Raw genomic sequence first — 22,020 nt, 5'->3', positions numbered from 1 at the left:
AAAAAAAAAAAACTATCTCTTCAGAATCAGATATAAGTCCCTTATTATATAAAAGCAGAACACCTGACTTTTGTAGCATCAGTTTCACTAATATCCCTACCTAATACACCTTTCACTTACTGATGTTTCCAACTTCATGCCCCAAATGTCAGCAAGCTGAAGTACTTTTTTAAAGTACTGCTCCAGTGTCAAGCAGTACTGCTGTTACCCAGCTTCTGTGCCAGAAGTACACAATGCTGGTTTTCCCTGCCAAAACAAATACTGCAAACATGGACCCTGTGTGTCATCACCAGTTAGGAGTTTTGCTCCAGGTGCCAGTTGCAGCAATGAGATATAGGTCGTTGTAGTTCCCTCACCTCCACTCCAGTCATTTGAGGACCCCTTTCAAAGACAGATTATTAGAAGGCCAGAAATCTCGCCCAAGTTGCAAGTATGTTCAGCAGTGACTCTCAGCAATGACTTTTCACACACCCATTTTTTTTAAATGCCAAAGAATGCAGTCTACACTCCAGCGTATCCTTCTAAGAAGGTTCCCCTTACCAATATTCTAGAATACCACAACCTCTTAAATTTTGTTGTCTTTCCTAAAGAATGGAGCATTAAGTTAAAGATGATTTATCTTGTTTGCTGATATTTAGAATCTCTCCTATGGTAGTATCTGTCGTAAAGGAAATCAAATCATGGCTTTGAAAGCTTTACCAGTATGCATTTCAGAAATCATTTTCTACTACTCTGAATAAAGAACCAGAAAATAAAGTCAGCTCCCCTAATTCCATAGTGATCAGAAGCAAATAGTTAATTCTCTGTTAGGATTAGATAAGCTGTGGAGCAAGCAGAATGGCTAAAAACAGGTAATAGACTCTGCTATAGGTATGGTAAGTCTGTGGACTTTCTGCAAGTTCCCAGTACTGAGTATGTTAGGTCATATAAACATATCCTTTTCAACAGCAACATAGGTAGTAGTCTAGGGTCAATGCTTATCAAAAAATTTTTAAAGATTTTATTCCTTTATTTGAGAGAGAGAGAGCAGGAGTGAAGGACAGAGGGAGAGGGAGAAGCGGACTCACCGCTGAGCAGGGAGCCCAACACGGGCTAATCCCAGGACCCTGAGATCACAACCTGAGCCAAAGACAGACACTTAACCCCCTAACCCCTCAAATTTCTATATGCATAGGAATCTCTTGGACATCAGAATCAGATTCTGATTCAGAAGCCTGGAGTGGGAGGGAGGGGTGTGGATGATTATGCTGAGATTCAGCGTTTCTAACAAACTCCCAGGTAGTACTACTGATCTCCAGACCACACTTCGACTAGAGAGGTTCTGCGTGGTAAATAGCAGTTAATATGACCTTGCGCTTGGGCTCTAGAATGTGGCTGCAACAGTGACTGCTTAGAGCGATGCCTAGCATGTTTTTTTTGTAAAGAGCCAGATGTAAAGAGTAAATATTTTGCTCTTTGTGGCCACAAGCCATATTCTTCTTGATTTGTTTCTGTGCTTGCTTTTATAATAAAAAAAAAAAAAAATTTTTTTTTTTTTTTTTTTACCCTGAGATATACCCTCAGGTTTGACCAAGAAGCTGAAGTCATATCCATTGGGCTTGTCAAATTAGCCCATGGCTTTCAGGCCCGACAGATAGAAGTCCCTTATTTCATCAGGCTTCTTGGGATGACTATCGAAGAATAATAAGGATTCCAGTTCCAAAAGCAATAAAGGAACTTTATAAGAAGATCTCTGTGTTTGTTGGAAGGAGGGAGATAAAATTATATGGAAGAAAATTTTTATTTGATAACATAAAAAATGAAAACTGAAACTATTCATATTTAGATCATAAGTAAAATCTGGGTAGAACTTTACCATGGACTAGGATGCATTTGACTTCTTTTAATTTACGTGATAGCAAGCTATTCTGTGTGGCAGAAAAATAGCCAGTTATGGTTATAAGAAATTGGTCAAACTTCTGTGTGAATCTCAGATCTTCTGCTTAATAGGTGGGTAACTTTGGCCAAGTTACTTAACTTTTCTGAGACATCATATTGTCCCTGGGGTTGTTTATAAATAAGAATGTGTACTTGAAATACTTAACGTAGTGTTTGGAACTTAGAAGACACTAAATGGTGGCTGTTACTATGTTATTGTGGTCATGACTGAATTCTATAAAAGAATCAGCTCCATGACTAATTGTCACACTATTCTTTAAGGTAGATTATGTCCTAGATTGTCATCCTCATGGCATTTATGTCCTTCCTAATAATGTCTCTGCAGACATAATGGGGAAATTTGAACCGATAGCCTTTAGTAACAACATATTTAACTTTGCAAAACTATCGGAAACCTCAGTAGTAAACAAGACAAGTCACTCTTCCATGTTTTGTTTTGTTTTTACTCCTTCATGTATTTTTTTTTTAAATTTTATTTTTTATAAACATATATTTTTTTCCCCAGGGGTACAGGTCTGTGAATCTCCAGGTTTACACACTTCACAGCACTCACCATAGCACATACCCTACCCAATGTCCATAACCCCACCCCGCCTCTCCCAACCCCCCTCCCCCCAGCAACCCTCAGTTTGTTTTGTGAGATTAAGAGTCACTTATGGTTTGTCTCCCTCATGTATTTTTAAGGTGAGATTTCTTTGGGCAAAATCCCACCTTTAAAAATTGAAAGATTGTTTGATACAGTATCTTCCCAACTTGGTTATCATTGCTTATTCTCGTCACTTACTTTGAGGACTATTGGAAACAGTTTTGCTTCAGTGATTTTCTCTTCCTAATTTCAGTTCAGTGTTGGACTGGATAATGAGGATATAAATGAAAACTTTTGTCTGCCATGTCAGGCATTCAGTCATTAGTGGTTAATGTAACAGTATTACCAGTGTTTTGTTTAAGAAAATTTATAGAAATTTATAAGATCTAAAGCATTGAGTAACCATAAAATGCTTTTATTTTTAAGTAAAACTTTATTTTTTTTAATTGGATGGAATGTTTGAATTTCTTTTTAAAGTTTAATAAATTGGCTTTTGTTGTTACTGTTTTTAATCGAAGGAAATCACCCTAATACCAATAAATAAGAATTGCTATCTTAAAATCAGAAGCTACTAGTATCTAAATAACTCTTGTTATTCTAAATACATACTTTATGTTTTTGGTGTGTTTCATTATATAGTTATTTTTTCAAATATGTAGCATGAAATAACTTGTTTAAATCTGTGGTTGCAAGTTTTTGAAAATATCTCTTTTAGCTTTTAGTAAAACATGGAGGAGATTTATTTGCCGAGAATGAAAATAAAGATACTCCTTGTGATTGTGCTGAAAAGCAACACCACAAAGATTTGGCTCTCAATCTGGAATCACAAATGGTGTTCTCACGAGATCCCGAAGCTGAAGAAATAGAAGCTGAATATGCTGCATTAGACAAACGAGAGGTAAGATTTTGTTTTGTTTTGTTCTTAAGTTTAAAAATTATATGGATTTTCTTATTTTCATAAGTTCTAATTTTATTATATGGTGATTTTATATTGTTTCATTTTTCTACTTTAAAATCAATTCATGTGGTTTTCTTCACCATCATCTACATGGCCATGATTATGAAAATACATGTAGAAAACCTGGAAGTGGCAACTGTCCTCTAACATATGTAAATATGCTTACTTATATTTATTTATTTTAAAGATCTATTTATTTGAAAGGGGAGGGTAGGAGGGTAGGGGGAGGGACAGAGGGAGAGAGAAATTCCAGTAGACTCCATGCTGAGCATAGCACCCCACACAGGGCTCAGTCTTACAACCCCAAGATCAGACCTGAGCCGAAACCAAGAGTTAGACACTTAAGAGCCACCCAGGCACCCGTGCTTACTTATATTTCAGTAGAGAGGCTGATGTGTAATGTGAAGCCCTGACCATTCCCACTGTTCTAAAACTGCAGACCTCCTGTTCCTCAATCTTTCCCTGTCTTCTGGAGTGTTCTTAACAACAAACATGCTTTGGTAACTTTTATCTTAAAAAACAAAAACAAAACCATTTCTCCATTGACCACTCTTTCCTAGCCATGCCCCTCTCCCCCTTCAGTGGTAGCCCCATATCTCTGATCTGAGAAAAACAAAATTTAAGAACTGTCTATACATAACCAACTTCCTCACCTTCCATTCGCTCTTCAACCCTTTGCAGTGTGACTTTCTTCCCTTCTGTTGTGATGGAAGTGCATTTGTCATGGACATCAAAAGTCACCATGTTGCCAAATCCAGTAGGTATTGCTCTCTCTTCACCTTACTTGAATCTTTCGGCAGCACTTGACAAAATTGACCATTCCCTTCTTAGGAGAACATTGTTCCCTTAGCTTCAGGAACATTGTTCTTTGGTTTCCTTTAAGTCTTTCTTGTTTCAATAAATAATACGTCCATCCACTGAGTTGCTAAGGCATAAATGGGCAAGCATTCTCAATTCCTCATTTCTTCTTATGTCCAAACAGTCTGGGAATCTTGTCAGTTTTACCTCCAAAAGTGTAATCTGAATCCATTTACTCTTCCTGGTCTCTACTCATGCTGTCCAAGGCCCTTTCCATCTGAGTTTCCTAACTGGCCTTCTTCCTTCTATTTTGATTCCTTTAGAATCCATTTTGTGCCCATTTTGTACATTTTTAAACTTAAATTAGATCATATAAATCTCTTCTAAATTACTTAGTAGCTTTTCATTGTACTTAGAATAAAACCCAAACTGTTTGCTCAGATATAGGACCTTATATAGTCTCACCACTACTTACCTCTCCAACATCACCTCAAAGCTTTCTCCCCAACATATTTTGCTCTAATTATAATATCTAGACTATACTGAGGCTTTTGCATTTGCTGTTTCTTCTATCAGAAATCTCCCAGTTTTTCTCTTGCCTGGCTTAGTAGTTCTTCAGAGAGGCCATCTTGGGCTATTTTTTCACAAATAGGTCCCTCTCCTTCTATTATTCTTTACCATAATACCTTATCTTTATAACACTCATCACATGCTATAATTATTTTGTTTATGTATTTACTTGTTTTTTACTTTTCTTTCCTATTAGATTGTCTGCTCCATGAGGGCCAGCATCATAACTGCCTTAATCAACAGAGTATTTTTATTGTTTGACATAGTGTGCATTCATAGAAGTATTAAGTAAATTATAAGACACAATAAATTTTTTCCTTCCAAAATTATTCTGGTTCCTCCATGTTCAATGTCGACTTGATTCTAAAAGGACTTATACTAACTATTGTTTCCATGTATTCAGAAAAATAATTGTATTGTTTGGGGTTTTTCCCCATGAATTCTCAACAGTTTTTGAACTTCTGTACTCTCCAGATTGTTAAAGGAACTGAGTTTCTTGGAACTTAGAAATTTGGGGGGGGGGTGTTGTTTTATTTATTTATTTATTTATTTGACAGAGAGTGAGAGAGCCCAAGCAGGGGGACTAGTAAAGAGGGAGGGAGAAGGAGAAGCAGGCTCCCTGCCAAGCAGTAGCCCAATGTGGGGCTCGATCCCAGGACTCTGGGGTCATTACCTGAGCCGAAGGCAGATGCTTAACCATCTGAGCTACCCAGACACCCCCAGAAATGTATATTTCTTTACCCTTTTTGTTTCCTAGGTTATTTTGTGGGAATTCTTATTCAGATTAAGTATACAGAGGAAGAGAGGATGATGTCCTAAGCACTTTACATGGTTGTTGAATCTACATTGTAATGGTGAATAACAGTTATGCCCCTTTCTTTTTTTAAGTGAGGAAGATAAATCAGAAAATAGCTGAATAATGTACCAGGATCAAAGTGATCTAAACCTGATTCTTCTGACTTCTCTATTTACTATACTGCCTATCTTTTCATACTCCATCATCTTGAGTCAGGCATAGAAACTATTACTGTAGGGTGCTTGGGTGGCTCAGTTGGTTAAGCAGCTGCCTTCGACTCAGGTCATGTTCAAGTCCCACATTGGGCTCCCAGCTCCATGGGGAGTCTGCTTCTCCCTCTGACCTTCTCCCCTTTCATGCTCTCTCACAGTCTCTCTCTCAAATAAATAAAATCTTAAAAAATTAAAAAAAAAAAAAGAAACTATTACTGTAATATAAAATAATTTAGTCAGAAGGCAACATTTGAACAATAATCTAGAAATAATGTGACATGATTAAATTGAAAGACATTTATGAGTATATTCAGGCTATTATATCAAAAATACTATCTTACAAGTAAATCAGAAAATAATAGTAATAATTATTAATCGATTTAAGATATAAATGAACTTAATATAACTATAATAGACTATTAAGTTAAAAAAAAGTTACAGAACAGTTTGATACTAATTATATAGAAAAGACTAGTATGTATTGAGAGAAGAGTGAAGTATACCAAAGTGGTAATTATGATTATGGATAATCTTTTTACCATTATTACTTTTTCTATTTACATGCATTTCTTAAAATCTATGTCTATTTATGCTAAAAAAATTTTTTAAATTTCCTCCTTTCTTACTCTACCCCACAGTGGGAAGTTTCTTGTGTGTGCTACCAGACTTAAGCAAACATATGTGATACAGAATTTTTAATGTAAAAGTAGGGTCATATAGTAAGTATATTGAGTATTTTTAATTTTTTTTTAATTGAAGTATAGTTGACACACAGTGTTATACTAGTTTCAGTTGTACAGCATGGTGATCGGCAAGTTTATATATTATGCTGTGCTCACCACAAATATTTCGTCACCATAAATTGCTATAATATGTCACTACACAACACTATTACAGTACCATTGACTTGATTTCCTATGCTATATCTCTTATTCCTGTGACTTACTTATTCCATAACTGGAAGCCTTATTTCTCTAACTCTCCTTCATCCATTTTGCCCACCACCCACCTCTGACCATCCCTCCCTCTAGCAAGCATTAATTCTCTGTATTTATGTGTCTGTTTCTGCTTTTTGTTTTTTTGTTTATTCATTTGGGGGTTTTTTTTGATTCCCCATATAAGGGATATCATATGATATTTGTCTTTCTCTGACTTATTTCCCTTAGCATAATACCCTCTAGGTCCATCAGAGTTGTTATAAATTGCAAGATCTCACTTTTTTTTTTAACAGCTGAATAATATTCTATCAGGTATGTGTAGGTACACCACATTTTACCCATTTTTCTATCAATGTGCGCTTATATTGCTTCCATATCTTGGCTATTACAAATAATGCTGTAGTAAACATAAGGGTACATATAACTTTTCAAATTAATGTTTTTGAGTTCTTTTTTTTTTTTTAAGATTTTTTTTTTATTTATTTACTTGACAGAGATCACAAGTAGGCAGAGAGGCAGGCAGAGAGAGAGAGGAAGGGAAGCAGGCTCCCCGCTGAGCAGAGAGCCCGATGCGGGGCTCGATCCCAGGACCCTGAGACCATGACCTGAGCCGAAGGCAGAGGCTTAACCCACTGAGCCACCCAGGTGCCCCTATTTTTGAGGGTTTTTTTTGTTTGTTTGTTTGTTTTTTTGAGTTCTTTAGGTAAATAACCCAATAGTGGAATTACTAGGTCATATGGTATTTTTGTTTTTAATTTTTTGAGGAGTCTCCATCCCGTTTTCCACAGTGGCTGCATCAGTTTACATTCTCACAAATAGTATGTGAGGGTTCCTTTTTCTCCACATCCTTGCCAACTCTAAAATAGTTTTTCAACTTAACAATACATCATGAACATCTTTCCTAAGTCAGAACATATGATCTACGTATTTTAACCATTTACCTATTAATTTAGATATTTTTTGTACTAAAAACAAGACTAAAGTGAATATTTATCTACCTATTACGTATTTATCTTTATCCAGTTGTGTCATTCTTGTGGTTTAAAACATGGATCTGGGGCTCCTGGGTGGCTCAGTCGTTAAGCACCTGCCTACAGCTCAGGTCGTGATCCCAGGGTCTTGGGATCGAGTACCACATCGGGCTCCCTGCTTAGCAGGAAACCTGCTTCTCCTTCCACTCCCCTTGCTTGTATTCCCTCTCTCAGTGTGTCTTTCTCTGTCAAATAAATGAATAAAATCTTGAAAAAAAAAATGGATCTGAAATCACACTGGCTGGATTCATATCTTACCCCCATGACTGACTTACTATATGACCTTGAGGAGTTTATTCAGTCTCTCTGCTTCGATTTTTTCTTCCTTAAAATGGAGATCATAATGGTCCCTGCTTTGTAGAGTTGTAGTGATCCTTAAACGAGATATAATATATGTAAATACTTGGAACGGTACCTGAGTCATTATATGTGTTATTTAAATGTATGCTGTTATAATCATGATCATTTTATCATTGTTGCTACTGCGTATATATACACATTTTGAAAGTATATTCCCTATAAATTTGTAGAAATTGGTTTGATGGATCATGAAATACATACATTTTATGGTTTAATAGATGCTGTTAAACTGTCCTAAAAGATTATATCAAATTATTTTCTTCTAGTAGCATATTAGAGAATATGAAAGAATGTTAAATATTAAGAATATTAAAGAATTTCCTCACATTTCTGCTAGCATTAGATATTATCAGTGTTTTTAATTTTGCTAGTTTAGGTAAGTGGTACCTATTTGAATTTATTCGATTATTCTGTAAATTTATTGTTTATTTGCTTTTTTCCCTATGGATTGTTTGTATTTTCTTAATGCTTTCCAAGAAAACTTTATTTTTCTTTATCCCAAGTTTTTTATTTAGAATATTCAGATGTAAATTTTTCTTCCTGTGTGGCTTCTGAATTTGTGTTTAGGTTAATATTATAATCATATGCCCCTATATTTGTCCTAGTTTTATAGTTTTGTTTTTAATCCGTATTAGATTATTTTTGTCTCTTATTTCATAATGTAAAAAACAATACTTTCGTAACTACTTGTACATAAATGCATATAGCAGCACTGTTCATAATAACCAAAAGTTGGAGATGACCCAAATCTCTATCAACAAATGTGGATAAATAAAATGTGTGGTATACATATACGATGATATATTAATCATAAAAAGGAAAGAAATACTAACACATGCTACAATAAGGGTCAGTCTCAGAAACATTGTGCTATGAGGAGAAGGCAGACACAAAAAGTCCAATGTTAAATAACTCCATTTATAGGAAATATCCAGAATAGGTAAATCCATAGAGACAGAAAATACACTAGTGTTTGCCAGTGTCAGGGAAGAGGAAGGACTAGGGAGTGACTACTATTAATGGGTATGGAGTTTTATTTTGGGATGTTAAGAATGTTTGGGAATTAGATGCATGTGGTGGTTGTACAACATTGTTGAACTGAATTGTACATTTTAAAATTGAGGATTTTTAAAAGACTTTATTTATTTGAAAGAGAGAAAAGGAAAGCACAAGTGGGGGTGGGGAGAGAGAGGCAGACTCCCTGCTGGTCAGGGAGCCCAACATGGGGATCTCTTTCAGGACCTTGAGTTTATGACCTGAGCTGAAGGTAGATGCTTAAACGACTGAGCCACCCAGGTGTCCCTAAAATTGTTATTTTTAAGTAATGTGTGTTTCATAGCAATTTAAAAAATAAAACCAAAAAACAACGCTTTCTTTAAAATTCATTTTGTACTTTCTGCTTTGACTCTGATCAACTTTTGGATTATTTTGTCTCTGCTAATAGTTTTACATGGTCTGCTATGTAATTGTATTAAACTACATAATTAGGTAGTTTAATATTTTATTTATTTATTTGAGAGAGAGAGACAGTGAGAGAGAGAATGAGCGAGGAGAAGATCAGAGGGAGAAGCAGACTCCCCATGGAGCTGGGAGCCTGATGCGGGACTCGATCCCGGGACTCCGGGATCATGACCTGAGCTGAAGGCAGTCACTTAACCTACTGAGCCACCCAGGTGCCCATAATTAGGTAGTTTAAAAGGTTCATATTCCCAAGATGTTTATTTTAGCTAAGTTTCTCAATTCAGTTAATGATCTGGACACTGTATAGTATTTTATATCTATAATTTCTTCTTGATACATTTTAATTAAGTTTTCCTTCAGATTAGTTTATAAATGGATAAAATCTATTTCTTCACCCATCATTCAATGAAACTCTGAGTGACTAACTACTCTGCCAGACACTTTTAGGAGCTTGAAGATACAGTGAGGAACAAAGATAAGGTCCTGTCCTCTAGGTGCTTATGTACTGGCATCAGTATAGAAACACCCAAATTAAAAAAAAAAAAAAAAAAAAAAGCACACAAATAAGGTTAAAAAAGTAAATGAACACAATTTGTGAGAATGGTAACTGCCATGAGGAAATAAAAACAAGATGGTTTGTTGGAGTGATGGCTGGGAAGAGTGTATTTAATTTACATAAACCTGTAAGAACAGAACAGAGAAACTGGTGAGTTTTGGACCTAGTTAGGGGTCAGGCTGTGTAGGAGTAGACTGTGTGACTATGTGGGTAAATGGAGGGAAAACGGAACAATATGTTGTTATGAAAGCCATCTAACGAATTTCCCCTGCCGCTTCTCTCAGTCAATAACTCAGGAAGGCTCAGGCTCTTTTTCTGTCAGGAAACCCATATGGTAGACATTGCCTTAGCTGGCTTCTCTGGTTAGCAGGTTTAGCCTACCGTGCAAGAGCAGCTGCCTTCCTCTTACATCAAAGTACAGATCAGGGTAGACCAGGCCTTAATTCCAGGGGAGGACAGCTGAGTAAAAAGAGAGGAAATGAAACAAAGGGAAGGGTCTGAGAATCCTAGACATTCTCTAGCTGTTCTTTCCCCTCTCTCCTCCTGGCTAAGCTCATGGATCAGCTAATGAGAGATTGATATTAAGAAGAATTGGAAATATTCTTTGTTTCCTGAGTACCTTTCACGTCTTCTAAAATTTTAACAATTACTAATACATTTGGGTATATAAGTACCCATTTTTCATTTTTTAACAAGTATGTTTTACCTATATAATTGGGGAAAGCTGTTTTCATTGTGGAAAGAAATAAATTTTCATAAATACTTTGTCATAGTCTTTTCTGAAACAGTTTTTGAAGATATTGTCACTTTATACATGATAGCCAAAGGGGTAGAGTTTGTATGTTGGGCTCTTTCACATTTTTTTTTTAAGATTTTATTTATTTATTTGACAGAGAGAGATCACAAGTAGGCAGAGAGGCAGGCAGAGAGAGAGGAAGGGAAGCAGGCTTCCTGCTGAGCAGAGAGCCCGATGCGGGGCTCGATCCCAGGACCCTGAGATCATGACCTGAGCCGAAGGCAGCGGCTTAACCCACTGAGCCACTCAGGCCCAGGACCCTGAGATCATGACCTGAGCCGAAGGCAGCGGCTTAACCCACTGAGCCACTCAGGCGCCCCCTCTTTCACATTTTTTCGGTGGTATTTTGGTAGCCGAAGTATGCACTAGTGCAAAAGAGGTACTTATATTTGCTCTTACCTTTTTAAATTACTACTTACTAAATTTCCTTGTTCTTTCTGTGTGTCAGTACTGACTGCTTTGAAGGTTAATACTACATTGTGTTTAATTTGAAAATAGAAGCAGTTTATCTTTCCAGCAAGAAAGAGAAAACACCTTCATTTTAATCGTTCTTGCAGAAGAGAGGGCTAGTGCCCACTTGGGACTGAGCAATGTATGGAAATGCTTCACATGACCTAACTACAGTTCTGTTGCAGAGATTCAGAGTTAATATGTTACGTGTTCATGAAGGCAGTATGTCTTTCTGCTTCAAGAACTATTTTTCTTCCATTGTAACCTAAATTTACAACTGAATTTTTTTAGATTGCTTTATATTCTCTCTTTTAAAACATACCTAAGATCAAATCTCATTTGGCTCACATAAATAAAGTAGAATGGTAGCTAATCTAAAAAAGAGCATTTAGATTGGATGTTATATGGGAGTGTTGAATCACTGTATTGTACACCTGAAACTAGTATTACACTCTATGTCAACTAATTCAAATAAAAAAATAAATAAAAAGAATATTTAGGAAATAATACGAGGAAGTGTACAGTTGCCACCACTAAGAATGTCAAGAAATACCCATTCTGGTTGCTGAGGCAGAAGAGGTATCTGGAATCCCAAGTCTAAACTTGGAACATATTTTTTAGAAGTAATGTTCTACATAATGTGTAAGTTCTCTACTGGACTGAATACTATAACTTTAACCATAAAAGGATTTCTTAGATTTTTGCAGGGGAAAGTTTGGTTCACAAATTAGTTGAAAAGCAAACTGTACATGATAATTTGGGGATTATAAAGGTTAAGAAATTTATCATGTCAACTGAGAAAAATTATCCCTGTTAAATAGAATCTCAGTCATATGTGGTTAAATAAGAATTGGTGAAAGGAGGGCGCCTGAGTGGCTCAGTTGTTAAGCCTTCAACTCTGTTTTGGCTCAGGGTGCATGGAATTGAGCCCCACTCCCTTCCTCATTGGGCTCCCCATTCAGTGGGGAATCTGCTCTGCCTCCCTTCCTCTCCTGCCCCTTCCCCCATGCGTGCTCTCTCTCTCTCTCTCTCTCTAATCTTAAAAAAAAAAAAAAAATTGGGGAAATGGTTTCCACAAATACCCCCCCAAAGTGAAGCAAGAAATACAGTAACTTATTCTAAAATATCTGTAAATCAACTAAAACGGATGAGATTTGCTAATTGCCCACAGGTCTCTGGAGATAGTGATAGGTACTGCTAGATGACAGCCTCGATTCTTGGGAATTTCAACTGCTTTTTAAGCTTTTGTCTTTGGCCTTTAGTCTGTGCTTACTGTAGTAAACTGATGACAACTGTTTAAAGGAATTGAAGTAGACAAATATCGATGTTAATAGCACAATATTGAGTAAAAATAAAAGGAAATTGCCTAAGTTATGCTATAATGTTATGATAACCATACATCAAATTCATGATAGTCATTTTCATAGGCAGTGATGGGGAGAATTAGAGAAATGTAATGGGGAAAACATATTACAGATTATTTTAGGTTTTACATTATCCCCTCCTTGTCCCCGTGGTCTGTTACCTGCAGTCAATTGCAATCCAGAAGCAAATGATCTTCCTTCTGACATATCCTCAGAAGGTCGGTAGTAGCCGAACACTGTATCATAATGCCTGTGTTATTCACCTCACTTGATCTCATCACACAGGCATTTTACCACCTCATTTCATCACAAGAAGGGTGAACACAGTCCAGTAAGATATTTTGAGAGAGAGAAACCATATTCATACAACAATTACAGTATATTATAATTGTTTTATTATTGTTGTTAATCTCTTACTGTGCTTAATTCATAAACTTTATCATAAGTATGTATATATAGGGAAAAACCGTATATGTAGGGTTCAGTACTATCGATGTTTTTAGGGATCCATGATGGAGAGTATTGAGACGCACATTCCCCAATGGATGAGAGTGGAGGGGAAACTGCTGCATAAAATTTTGCTTCTTGTGTTTCATTTTGTTTTACAAAGGACTTGAAACACGTATGGCAAAAATGTTAACAGTCATTGTTTCTGAATAGTGAAACACTGTGTTTATGTTTTCTTTTAAAAGCAAACAAAGATAAAAGATTACAAAAGAATAAAAAACTTGAGATGATAGAGTACCTATATAAATAAAACTATATAGTACCTATATAAAGGGCATTAACAATACTTGAATAAACAGAGGTAATATGTTTATGACTAAGAATTCTGAATAGTATAGCATAGTCACATCTCCCCAGGTTAATTAGGAAGTATCATTCAATCCCATTAATAATCCAAATTGGATCTTAGTAAGTGTATATGTTTGGTGATTCAGTGGTTAAACTCCGCGAACATATGTATTTACATATATATTTATATATATAGTTGATTTATAAAAGGCAGACTGGATAAAAATACTTAGAACTTCAGTCATGATTATTGCTCAGTGGTATGGTATTATAGGTTTTTATTTCTAATTATTTTTTTGGATTACCCAAATTTTTAAAAATTGTAAAGTAAGATCGTCTTTATAGTTTGGTGCCTTTATTTTAGAATAAGAAGATTGCATGAGCCTTGGTATCCCACTTTCTAGCTTGTGTAAGATTTGTGAAACAGTAGTTTGAGATCCTTGATGATGAAAAGGCGCACTGAAACAGGAAGATTGAGTTAAATGATTATCACATATATTTGTTTATAGGCATTCAGGATTTCCTAAGAGTATAACAGCCAATTTAACTTGATTTTCTTCTTTTCAAAGCCATATGAAGGATTACGGCCTCAGGATCTTCGTAGATTGAAAGATATGCTTATTGTGGAGACAGCAGACATGCTTCAGGCTCCACTGTTTACTGCCGAAGCTTTACTTCGAGCTCATGGTAATGAAAAATGTCTTGTGCTTCTGTACATACATGCCTTTTGAAACTTCTCAGAGTTAAAATACGGCTATTTTACTGTATCAGTATAAAACAAAATGGTTTGTTAAACAAGCCTAAGTTGTTTTTTGTGTAGTGGTTACTATAGTACCCAGCATACTTAGAACATTCCATATTTTGGAGTACAAACTGGCTATAAATCATAGAGGAGAAATGGGAAGTTTGTGTTTAAAAACCAGGCTACTAAATCAGCTTATGGATTGTCTAATTTTAGAAATGTGCCTGATTTGAGCAGGGTTGAAAGTTGGAATCCATAGTCCTAGTCCTAGTTTTAACATGAATTTTTACTAAAGTCCGTTAAATACCTAACAATTGTAGTATTAGTACTGTCAGTTACATTTATTTTGTATAAAAGCTATTTCTCACTGTGAAGTGTACAAAGAGAAATTATGGAGTCAACACAAGAATATACAACCCTTTTTAAGTTTGTTTGTTTTGTTTTGTGGTTTGTTGTTGCTGCTTTTTAAAGGACATTACCAACTTTACTCAGGAAAAGTACTCAGTTTTAAGTTCTCTGTGATACTTAAGGCAGCCATTCTGATTGTTGTCACATGCTGAGTTGGACCCTGTCATTGCACAGTTTATATTTGACATTTTGGTTGGTTTCAAAGATACTTTTTTTCTGATTTAAAAATTATTTTTAAAAGGAGAAAGGTGAATGGCTCTTCTGCCTGGCTTACCGGTCTGTTTGAACTATAAATCTGTATCATCAAAACCAAAATAGAATGTCAATTTCCAAAATTTTTTATGTAATTTTTTGATCAGAAGAAAATTTAAAATTCTGTATTTCATCATCCTTTGGTCATCACTGTGAATAATTTGATATATAACTTTCTAGAATCCCTACGTTCAATATTGATATTTCCTAGGGTTCTGTACTTGAGATTATTTCCACTTTATATACCAGTGGCTTGTAAATTTTAGTATAAATGAGGATTACCTGAGAAACTAAACAGAGATTCCTAGACTGTTTTCAGGTCTAAGTCATTAGGTGAGGGTGAGGCTTAAAAATACATGTTGTAAAGATGCTTCACAAGTGGACCAGTCTCGGAGGAACATTACTATAGACATTTATCTAACAAAACTGAAGGTTTCAAAAACCACCCAAATAATAAAGAGTATATCTACAACCTGACTTTAATAAAGTATTTGAGGTTGGGTTTCTAAATGTCTGTTTAACATTTTTTTTTCAATCTAAGGATGTCCACACCTAAACTCCTCTTTTCTCCCACTATCTTGATACACAAGCGTCACATTCATCAAATTACCCTGCCAGAAACGTGAAAGTCGTATTTTACTCCTCCAAGCCTGTTACATTTGGCCACAGTCTCATTATTTCTCTTCTTAAGTGTCTCTCATCTTCCCTTCTCCCCACCCCCTACTCCCTCTCTAACTCTTTCCATTCCCATTGCCAATGACTTAAATTCAGGCAGTCATTCGTTTCCATCTAAATCATAGTCTCCTGAGTCCTGGTCTCCAGTGTTGTCATTCTTCTTTCATCCTATTAATTTTTCATATTGCCATTAGACTGTTCTTTTAAAATGCACATTTGAGCATGTCACTCCCTTGCTGAAAAACTTCACTAGCTCTCCACGGTCTTAAAACCATCCAAACCCTTTAGTAGACCTTCATGACCCAGATTTGTTTACCTGGTCTGTCATCTCCCCATTTCTCTACTTACCCACTCTTGCTTTTCCTTAGTAACCATGTCTTCCAGGAAACCTTTCTGCTTATGTGTTCCCAAGTCTGAACCAAGACCTTCCTGTCTATTCCTACTACATCCTGTGTCATACAGTTTTATAGTAATCTCTTCATTTGCTTTTCTTCTAGATTAACCTGCGAGCTCTTAGAGGGTAGCTTTTAATGTTTTTTGTTTCCATAGTACCTGACATACACTAAGCTCTCAGAAAATGGTTATAGAATAAATAATACATAATAAATAATATACCCGAAGTGTTATTTATATATATGTTACTCCTATACATATTCCATTGCCCAGAATTCAGTCACTTGAGTACAAGCAACAGTTCTACACTGGAGCATTTTTTGTGTACTTATAACCATTTCTGCCACAGGTATTTGCAGTCACCTAGATAATGTATCATAACTCTGAGTTACAATTTATAGAGAATCTACGTTATGTAGAGTATCATGGCTCAGGTTACAGTATATAGAGAATCAAAGCCTAACCTTATGAAAAATTTTTAAAAGGAACATTTTTATCTCTATTTGTTTACATTGTGTCATCAATTATTATTAAATGATCAACTCCAGGGGCACCTGGTTGACCCAGTTTGTTAAGTGTCCAACTCTTGATGTCAGCTCAGGTATGATCTCAGGTTTGTAAGATCGAGCCCCACATCAGGCTCCATGCACAGCACAGTCACCTTCTCTGAGATTAATTCTCTTTGCCTCTGCCCCTCCCCCCCCGAAAAATGATCAACTCCATTTTTACCCCATTGATACTTTCCTAAGTTACTTCTTTTACATAATAAGGGTCAGTTCTAATAAGATGACAATCTAATTGAATTTTCTTATTTGGTGTTATTTATTCTGTGATAACTTTTTTGATAACTTAATAGTCTATATTTCATTTCCCTGTTTAGGCACAAAATAGAGGCTAGCAGGTTTTCAAATGGACATCTCTTCTATATTGTTTGTGTAATACCAGTAACAGTGACATTTGATAATCAAATAAAATTTACAGAGATAACTGATGTTAGTGAATAAAATAGTGCACAGAACTATACTTTATACTAATTGCTCTCAGAGTCAGAATAGCCTCTGTTTCAGAGCTATTGAACTGAACTATTCGGAAGATTTATAGGTTATATCCTGGGTAACATTCACTCAGCTTTACACAGAAAAGTAGATTTGAGTATTATATTATCTGTTGTCAAATTTAGTCCCAAGGTAATGAAGTTGATCTAGATTAAGCAGAAGACAGGAATGTTTGGCAGTATTTACTATGCAGTAATTGAATTTTAAGGAAGACTCTGTTAGGAATACAGAGGTCATTCTCTGAGTATTTCCTCAGTAATACAAGTAACTTATAATTGAATGCTACCTAATAAGAAAATAAGTAAAACTTAAAAAATACAAGATGAAGGGCAATTTGCTCATGGTTAGAATTAACTTATATTGAAGTATTTTTTAAGCTCCCTTGAAGACTCGTCATCTTCTCTAGGCAACAAAGCGTCAGTGGTCTGCATCTTCTCACTCTCCTCTCTTCCTAGGAAATGATACCTTCTTTGAAGGTTTCTGTAGGTGTAGATTTCTCCCTCTGGACTAGACTTATTTTCTTAGCTATACAGCCTTGAATATAGCTACCTATTTTAAAGCATCTCTAGGATATCTCAAAAGCACCTTAACCTCCTCATGTCTAAAACTAAAATCATGCTCTTCCACCTATATCTGATTGTCTGGTATTCCTTATTTACATAGATGGCACCAACCAACAAATAGGTAAACCTGGGACACCAACTTTGATATATCCTGTCCTTCTGACTCTGTGTCCTATTGTGACCAAATTGTCACTTTCACCTTCCATGTGTTAAACTCCTCTCTTTGTCTTTATGTCCTCTACAACCACCCACCTAGCTCTAGCTTCCATCATCTCTCACTTATACTACCCATTACCGTCCTCTTTCGACTGTCTTCCCTCTATTCCTGCCCTGTCCAGTTTCTTTGTTTGTTGTAGCTAGAATTGTCTTTTCATATCTGATTGTGACAACTTGTCCTTCCTTACCCCAAGCTTAGCTTCTCAGTGACTTCCCATCACTCTTGAACTCATGATGAAAAGTGTTATTAAAAAGTCCTGCCTGGGGGTGCCTGGGTGGCTCAGTGGATTAAAGCCTCTGCCTTCGGCTCGGGTCATGATCCCAGGGTCCTGGGACTGGGCCCCACGTCGGGCTCTCTGCTCAGCGGGGAGCCTGCTTACCCCCCTCTCTCTCTCTGCCTGCCTCTCTGCCTACTTATGATCTCTGTCAAATAAATAAACAAAATATTAAAAAAAAAAAGTCCTGCCTGATCTAGTCCCTGACTCTCTTCTCAGCCTCATCTCATACAGTGCCTTCCCTCTGCTCCCGTGCTACAGTTTCATTGAACTTTTTAATTTCACAAGGATGCCATCTTCCCTCCTACCACAGGGACTTTGAACATGCTGTGAACCACCAGTCTAGAATGTCCTTTCCCCCTCCCTTTTTACTACTTAACTCCCACTCATCTTTCAGTTGTCCGCTTCAAGCTACTTCCCCAGATTCACCTTCTCTGAGTGGTTTTCTCTACTTGTCCTTCATGTGGGCACGCTGACAGTGATGATTCTTTTACTTAATGTCTTTCTCCTTTCATGAAGGCAGGAATCCTGCCTGATTTTTCCTCCCTTTGTATCCCTACTATCCGACACAGTGCATGCATGGCACATAAAAGACATTCAGTAATTATTTGCTAAGTGAATGATGTGATAGAATCCAAGCAGAAGTTGTGCTGGAAAATATTCATAATAAATAAGACTAAAATTTAACATTTAATATCTGTTTATATTATAGTAGTACTTTTTTTCCTTTATTAAAAAGTGACATAATGGATACTTTTGAAAAATAATCTTACTGTTCTAAGAAAAGTAATTTTAACTTTTTAAGTAAGTAATGACCTGTCAAAACACTAACATCCATGTAGCAACATTTCCTGGAAGGCACCATGCAGTTTTTTTCCCTTGTCGGATTTTTCTTCCTCTTTGTGATCTGACAGACCCCTTTTCTAATCTTATTTTCCATCTTTTCAAATGACAACATAGTATATTATTTTACATAAGTGCTCACATCTCTTCCTTATATTTCTGTCCCCTGCTCATATGGTTTACACAGCTGGAAATACACTTGATGTATCTATATTGCATCTCTAAATCATAATTATCCTTCTAAACCACCAAATAAACTGATATAATATGGTTGAGAAAAGTCTTGCTTAGAACATTTCCATAGCTGTTTGTATTAGAGCTATAAAATTGTATAGAATGGGCCTATGTTGAATAGTTGACTCTATACTACTCTTGACACCATATTTCATTGTGCTACAGTGGAAAGAAAACAGTTTTTAGAATCACAGAAATTGGTTTCAAATCCCTCTCTATCTGTGTGAGCCTAGCAAGGTTATGTCACTTCTCTGAGTCCTCACTTCTTCACCTGAATGATGATTGAGATGTTTTTTTGGGAATAATTTGTGTAAAACAACAAAATAATTAGATTTATTTTTTTATTATTTTTAATGGGTTAGGTTTTTATGGCTCTGAACGTTATAACAACATGATTCACTGGACTTTAAAAAAGTGTTCATAGTAGGAATATCATCTTTTTTTAGTTAAGTCAGATGTGAACCCAATACAGAATGTATACCTAATGTGCTAAAACTTTACAACCATAATCCCTTCAGAAGTTTCTTCTGCTTTCAAGCTGTTTATCAAATGATTTTTGGACTCGTTGGCATTTTGACGTGTTTATAGCAAGCTATGTAATCATTTTACAACTTGACACCAGTGAAACCAATTGCAAATTTTACAAATTTTCCTAAAAAGCGTAAAATGGCTAAGTCAAATCTATGCCATGAAAAATTTAGTAACTTCCAGAAGTGATGTGTGGGGAAACTCTTTTGTATAAATCTTTTTTTTTTTCCAAGATTTTATTTATTTATTTGACAGACAGAGATCACAAGTAGGCAGAGAGGCAGGCAGAGAGAGAGGAAGAAATAGGCTCTCCGCTGAGCAGAGAGCCCGATGCGAGGCTCGATCCCAGGACCATGAAATCATGACCTGAGCCGAAGGCAGAGGCTTTAACCCACTGAGCCACCCAGGTGCCCCATTTATATAAATCTTTTTTTTTTTTAAGATTTTTTTACTTATTTGACAGACACAAGTAGGCAGAGAGGCAGGCAGAGAGAGAGAGAGAGGAGGAAACCTCTTTGTTATTAGTAGAAATGACTGGAAATTTTGACAGGATTGTTAGATATTGACATAGTTGTAAGCCACAGTAAATTCTATTTAAAAATATTTGGGGTTTGGGGCACCTAGGTAACTCAGTCAGTTAAGTGTCCATCTCTTAATCTCAGCTAAGGTCTCAATCTCAGCATCATGAGTTCAAGGCATATGTTAGGTGCCACACTGGGCATAAAGCCTACTTTAAGTAAATAAATAAAAATAAATTAAAAATAAATATAGATTTACTTATTGATTAATAAGTATAATGTACCTAGATATTCATTTGTAAATATTAATTTGATATAAATAATTTTCCTTCCTTTAGATGGCCTTTAATCTCTTTAATTTATCCTCACTTTATTTTGTTATTTTGTTGTTTTTGTTACTTTGTTATTATGAGATTCTTAAAACATCACCATATTTCCAATTTTTGAGAGATATCTATTCCATTCTTCTGAAAGACTGGGACAGGGAGAAATTACTTGAAGCTTGGATGTCCAACCCAGAGAACTGCTGCCAACGATCAGGTGTTCAGATGCCAACTCCACCACCAAGTGGATATAATGCCTGGGACACACTCCCTTCCCCAAGAACTCCAAGGACTACACGTTCTTCTGTCACCTCTCCAGATGAAATAAGTTTGTCTCCTGGAGATTTGGACACCAGTTTGGTATGGTTCAGTATTCGATGTACTTCCCATAGATTTGTGTTTAGTCTTTTCTCTTTTAAATTATTTAGTATTGTTTCATGGAAGGTCGCCTGGGTGGCTCAGCCGTTTAAGCAGCCAACTCTTGGTTTTCGCTCAGGTTAGAGTCTCAGGACTGAGATTGATCCCCATGTTCCCCTGTGTCTGGCTCCATGCTGGGCTTGGAGCCTACATAAGATTCTCTCCCTCTCCCTTCCCTCTGCCCCTCCCCATATCCCTATGCTTTCATTGTCCCTCTCTCTCTCTTCCTCTCTCTCTCTCAATATGGGGGGGGGGGAATATATATATATATGTATGTATGTATATTCATTCCCGCACCCCCATGGAACCTCTAGCATATTCTTGTAATTGAATCCTGTACCGTTCTTTAAGGGTTCAATTATTTCACCCTTTGGTAAATATTATCACAGAATATTTTTATTATCTCTGAATTACAGATCGAAAAACAAAAGGTTTTTTTTTCTCATTTCAAAACAGTAAACATAAAAGAGTCTGAGAAAGACATCTACTACATTTACACTTAAAATCTCTTAAGTGCTTAAAATTTTAAACACACCATACTGAAATATTAAAAGTTGAGTTTGTGATAGGCACTTTAAATTTTAAAAATGAAAAAAAAATTGTATTTTCTTGAAAACACTTCTAATATATTGATAATTATGTATTTGTTTCAGTAAAGCTTTGGAGTGTATCATCTAGATACATTTTGATAATAAATGTTTGCTTTTTATTGAGAAACAGTATTGCCATTGTCTGTATTTTTAATTGGCATAAAAATTGGTATACTGTTATAGGAAATTTTAAGTTTCTTTAATGGTTCATCCCCTCAAAATATGTGATAAAAATGAAAGCATTCTGGGTTTTATCTAGGCCTTTTTGGCAAATAAAATCCTACTTCTATTATTTGCTTCTGTAACATTGGAATGTTTGCTTCTAATAGGTTATTGTTTAGAAGATACATAGTTTTGTAACAGGGTTCCTTGGGTAGAA

General features: G+C 35.9%; 1 protein-coding gene across 2 annotated transcripts in view; it reads left to right on the top strand.

The window, feature by feature from the left end:
- The window catches only part of ANKIB1 (ankyrin repeat and IBR domain containing 1), a 146,635-nt gene that overhangs the window by 73,547 nt on the left and 51,068 nt on the right, over nt 1–22,020 (top strand). For both annotated transcript variants that reach the window (XM_032875348.1, XM_032875339.1), the window contains exons 4-6: nt 3,240–3,422; nt 14,179–14,296; nt 20,786–20,994. In XM_032875348.1, the coding sequence (XP_032731239.1) occupies nt 3,240–3,422; nt 14,179–14,296; nt 20,786–20,994 (510 nt within the window). The remainder of the gene's footprint in view (nt 1–3,239; nt 3,423–14,178; nt 14,297–20,785; nt 20,995–22,020) is intronic.

This window comes from Lontra canadensis, unplaced genomic scaffold, assembly GCF_010015895.1.
Source record: "Lontra canadensis isolate GAN:19392208 unplaced genomic scaffold, GSC_riverotter_1.0 scaffold2, whole genome shotgun sequence".
NCBI classification, from domain to species: domain Eukaryota; kingdom Metazoa; phylum Chordata; class Mammalia; order Carnivora; family Mustelidae; genus Lontra; species Lontra canadensis.
Note: the sequence above shows the minus strand (reverse complement) of the source record. Positions and strands in the feature narration are given on the sequence as shown.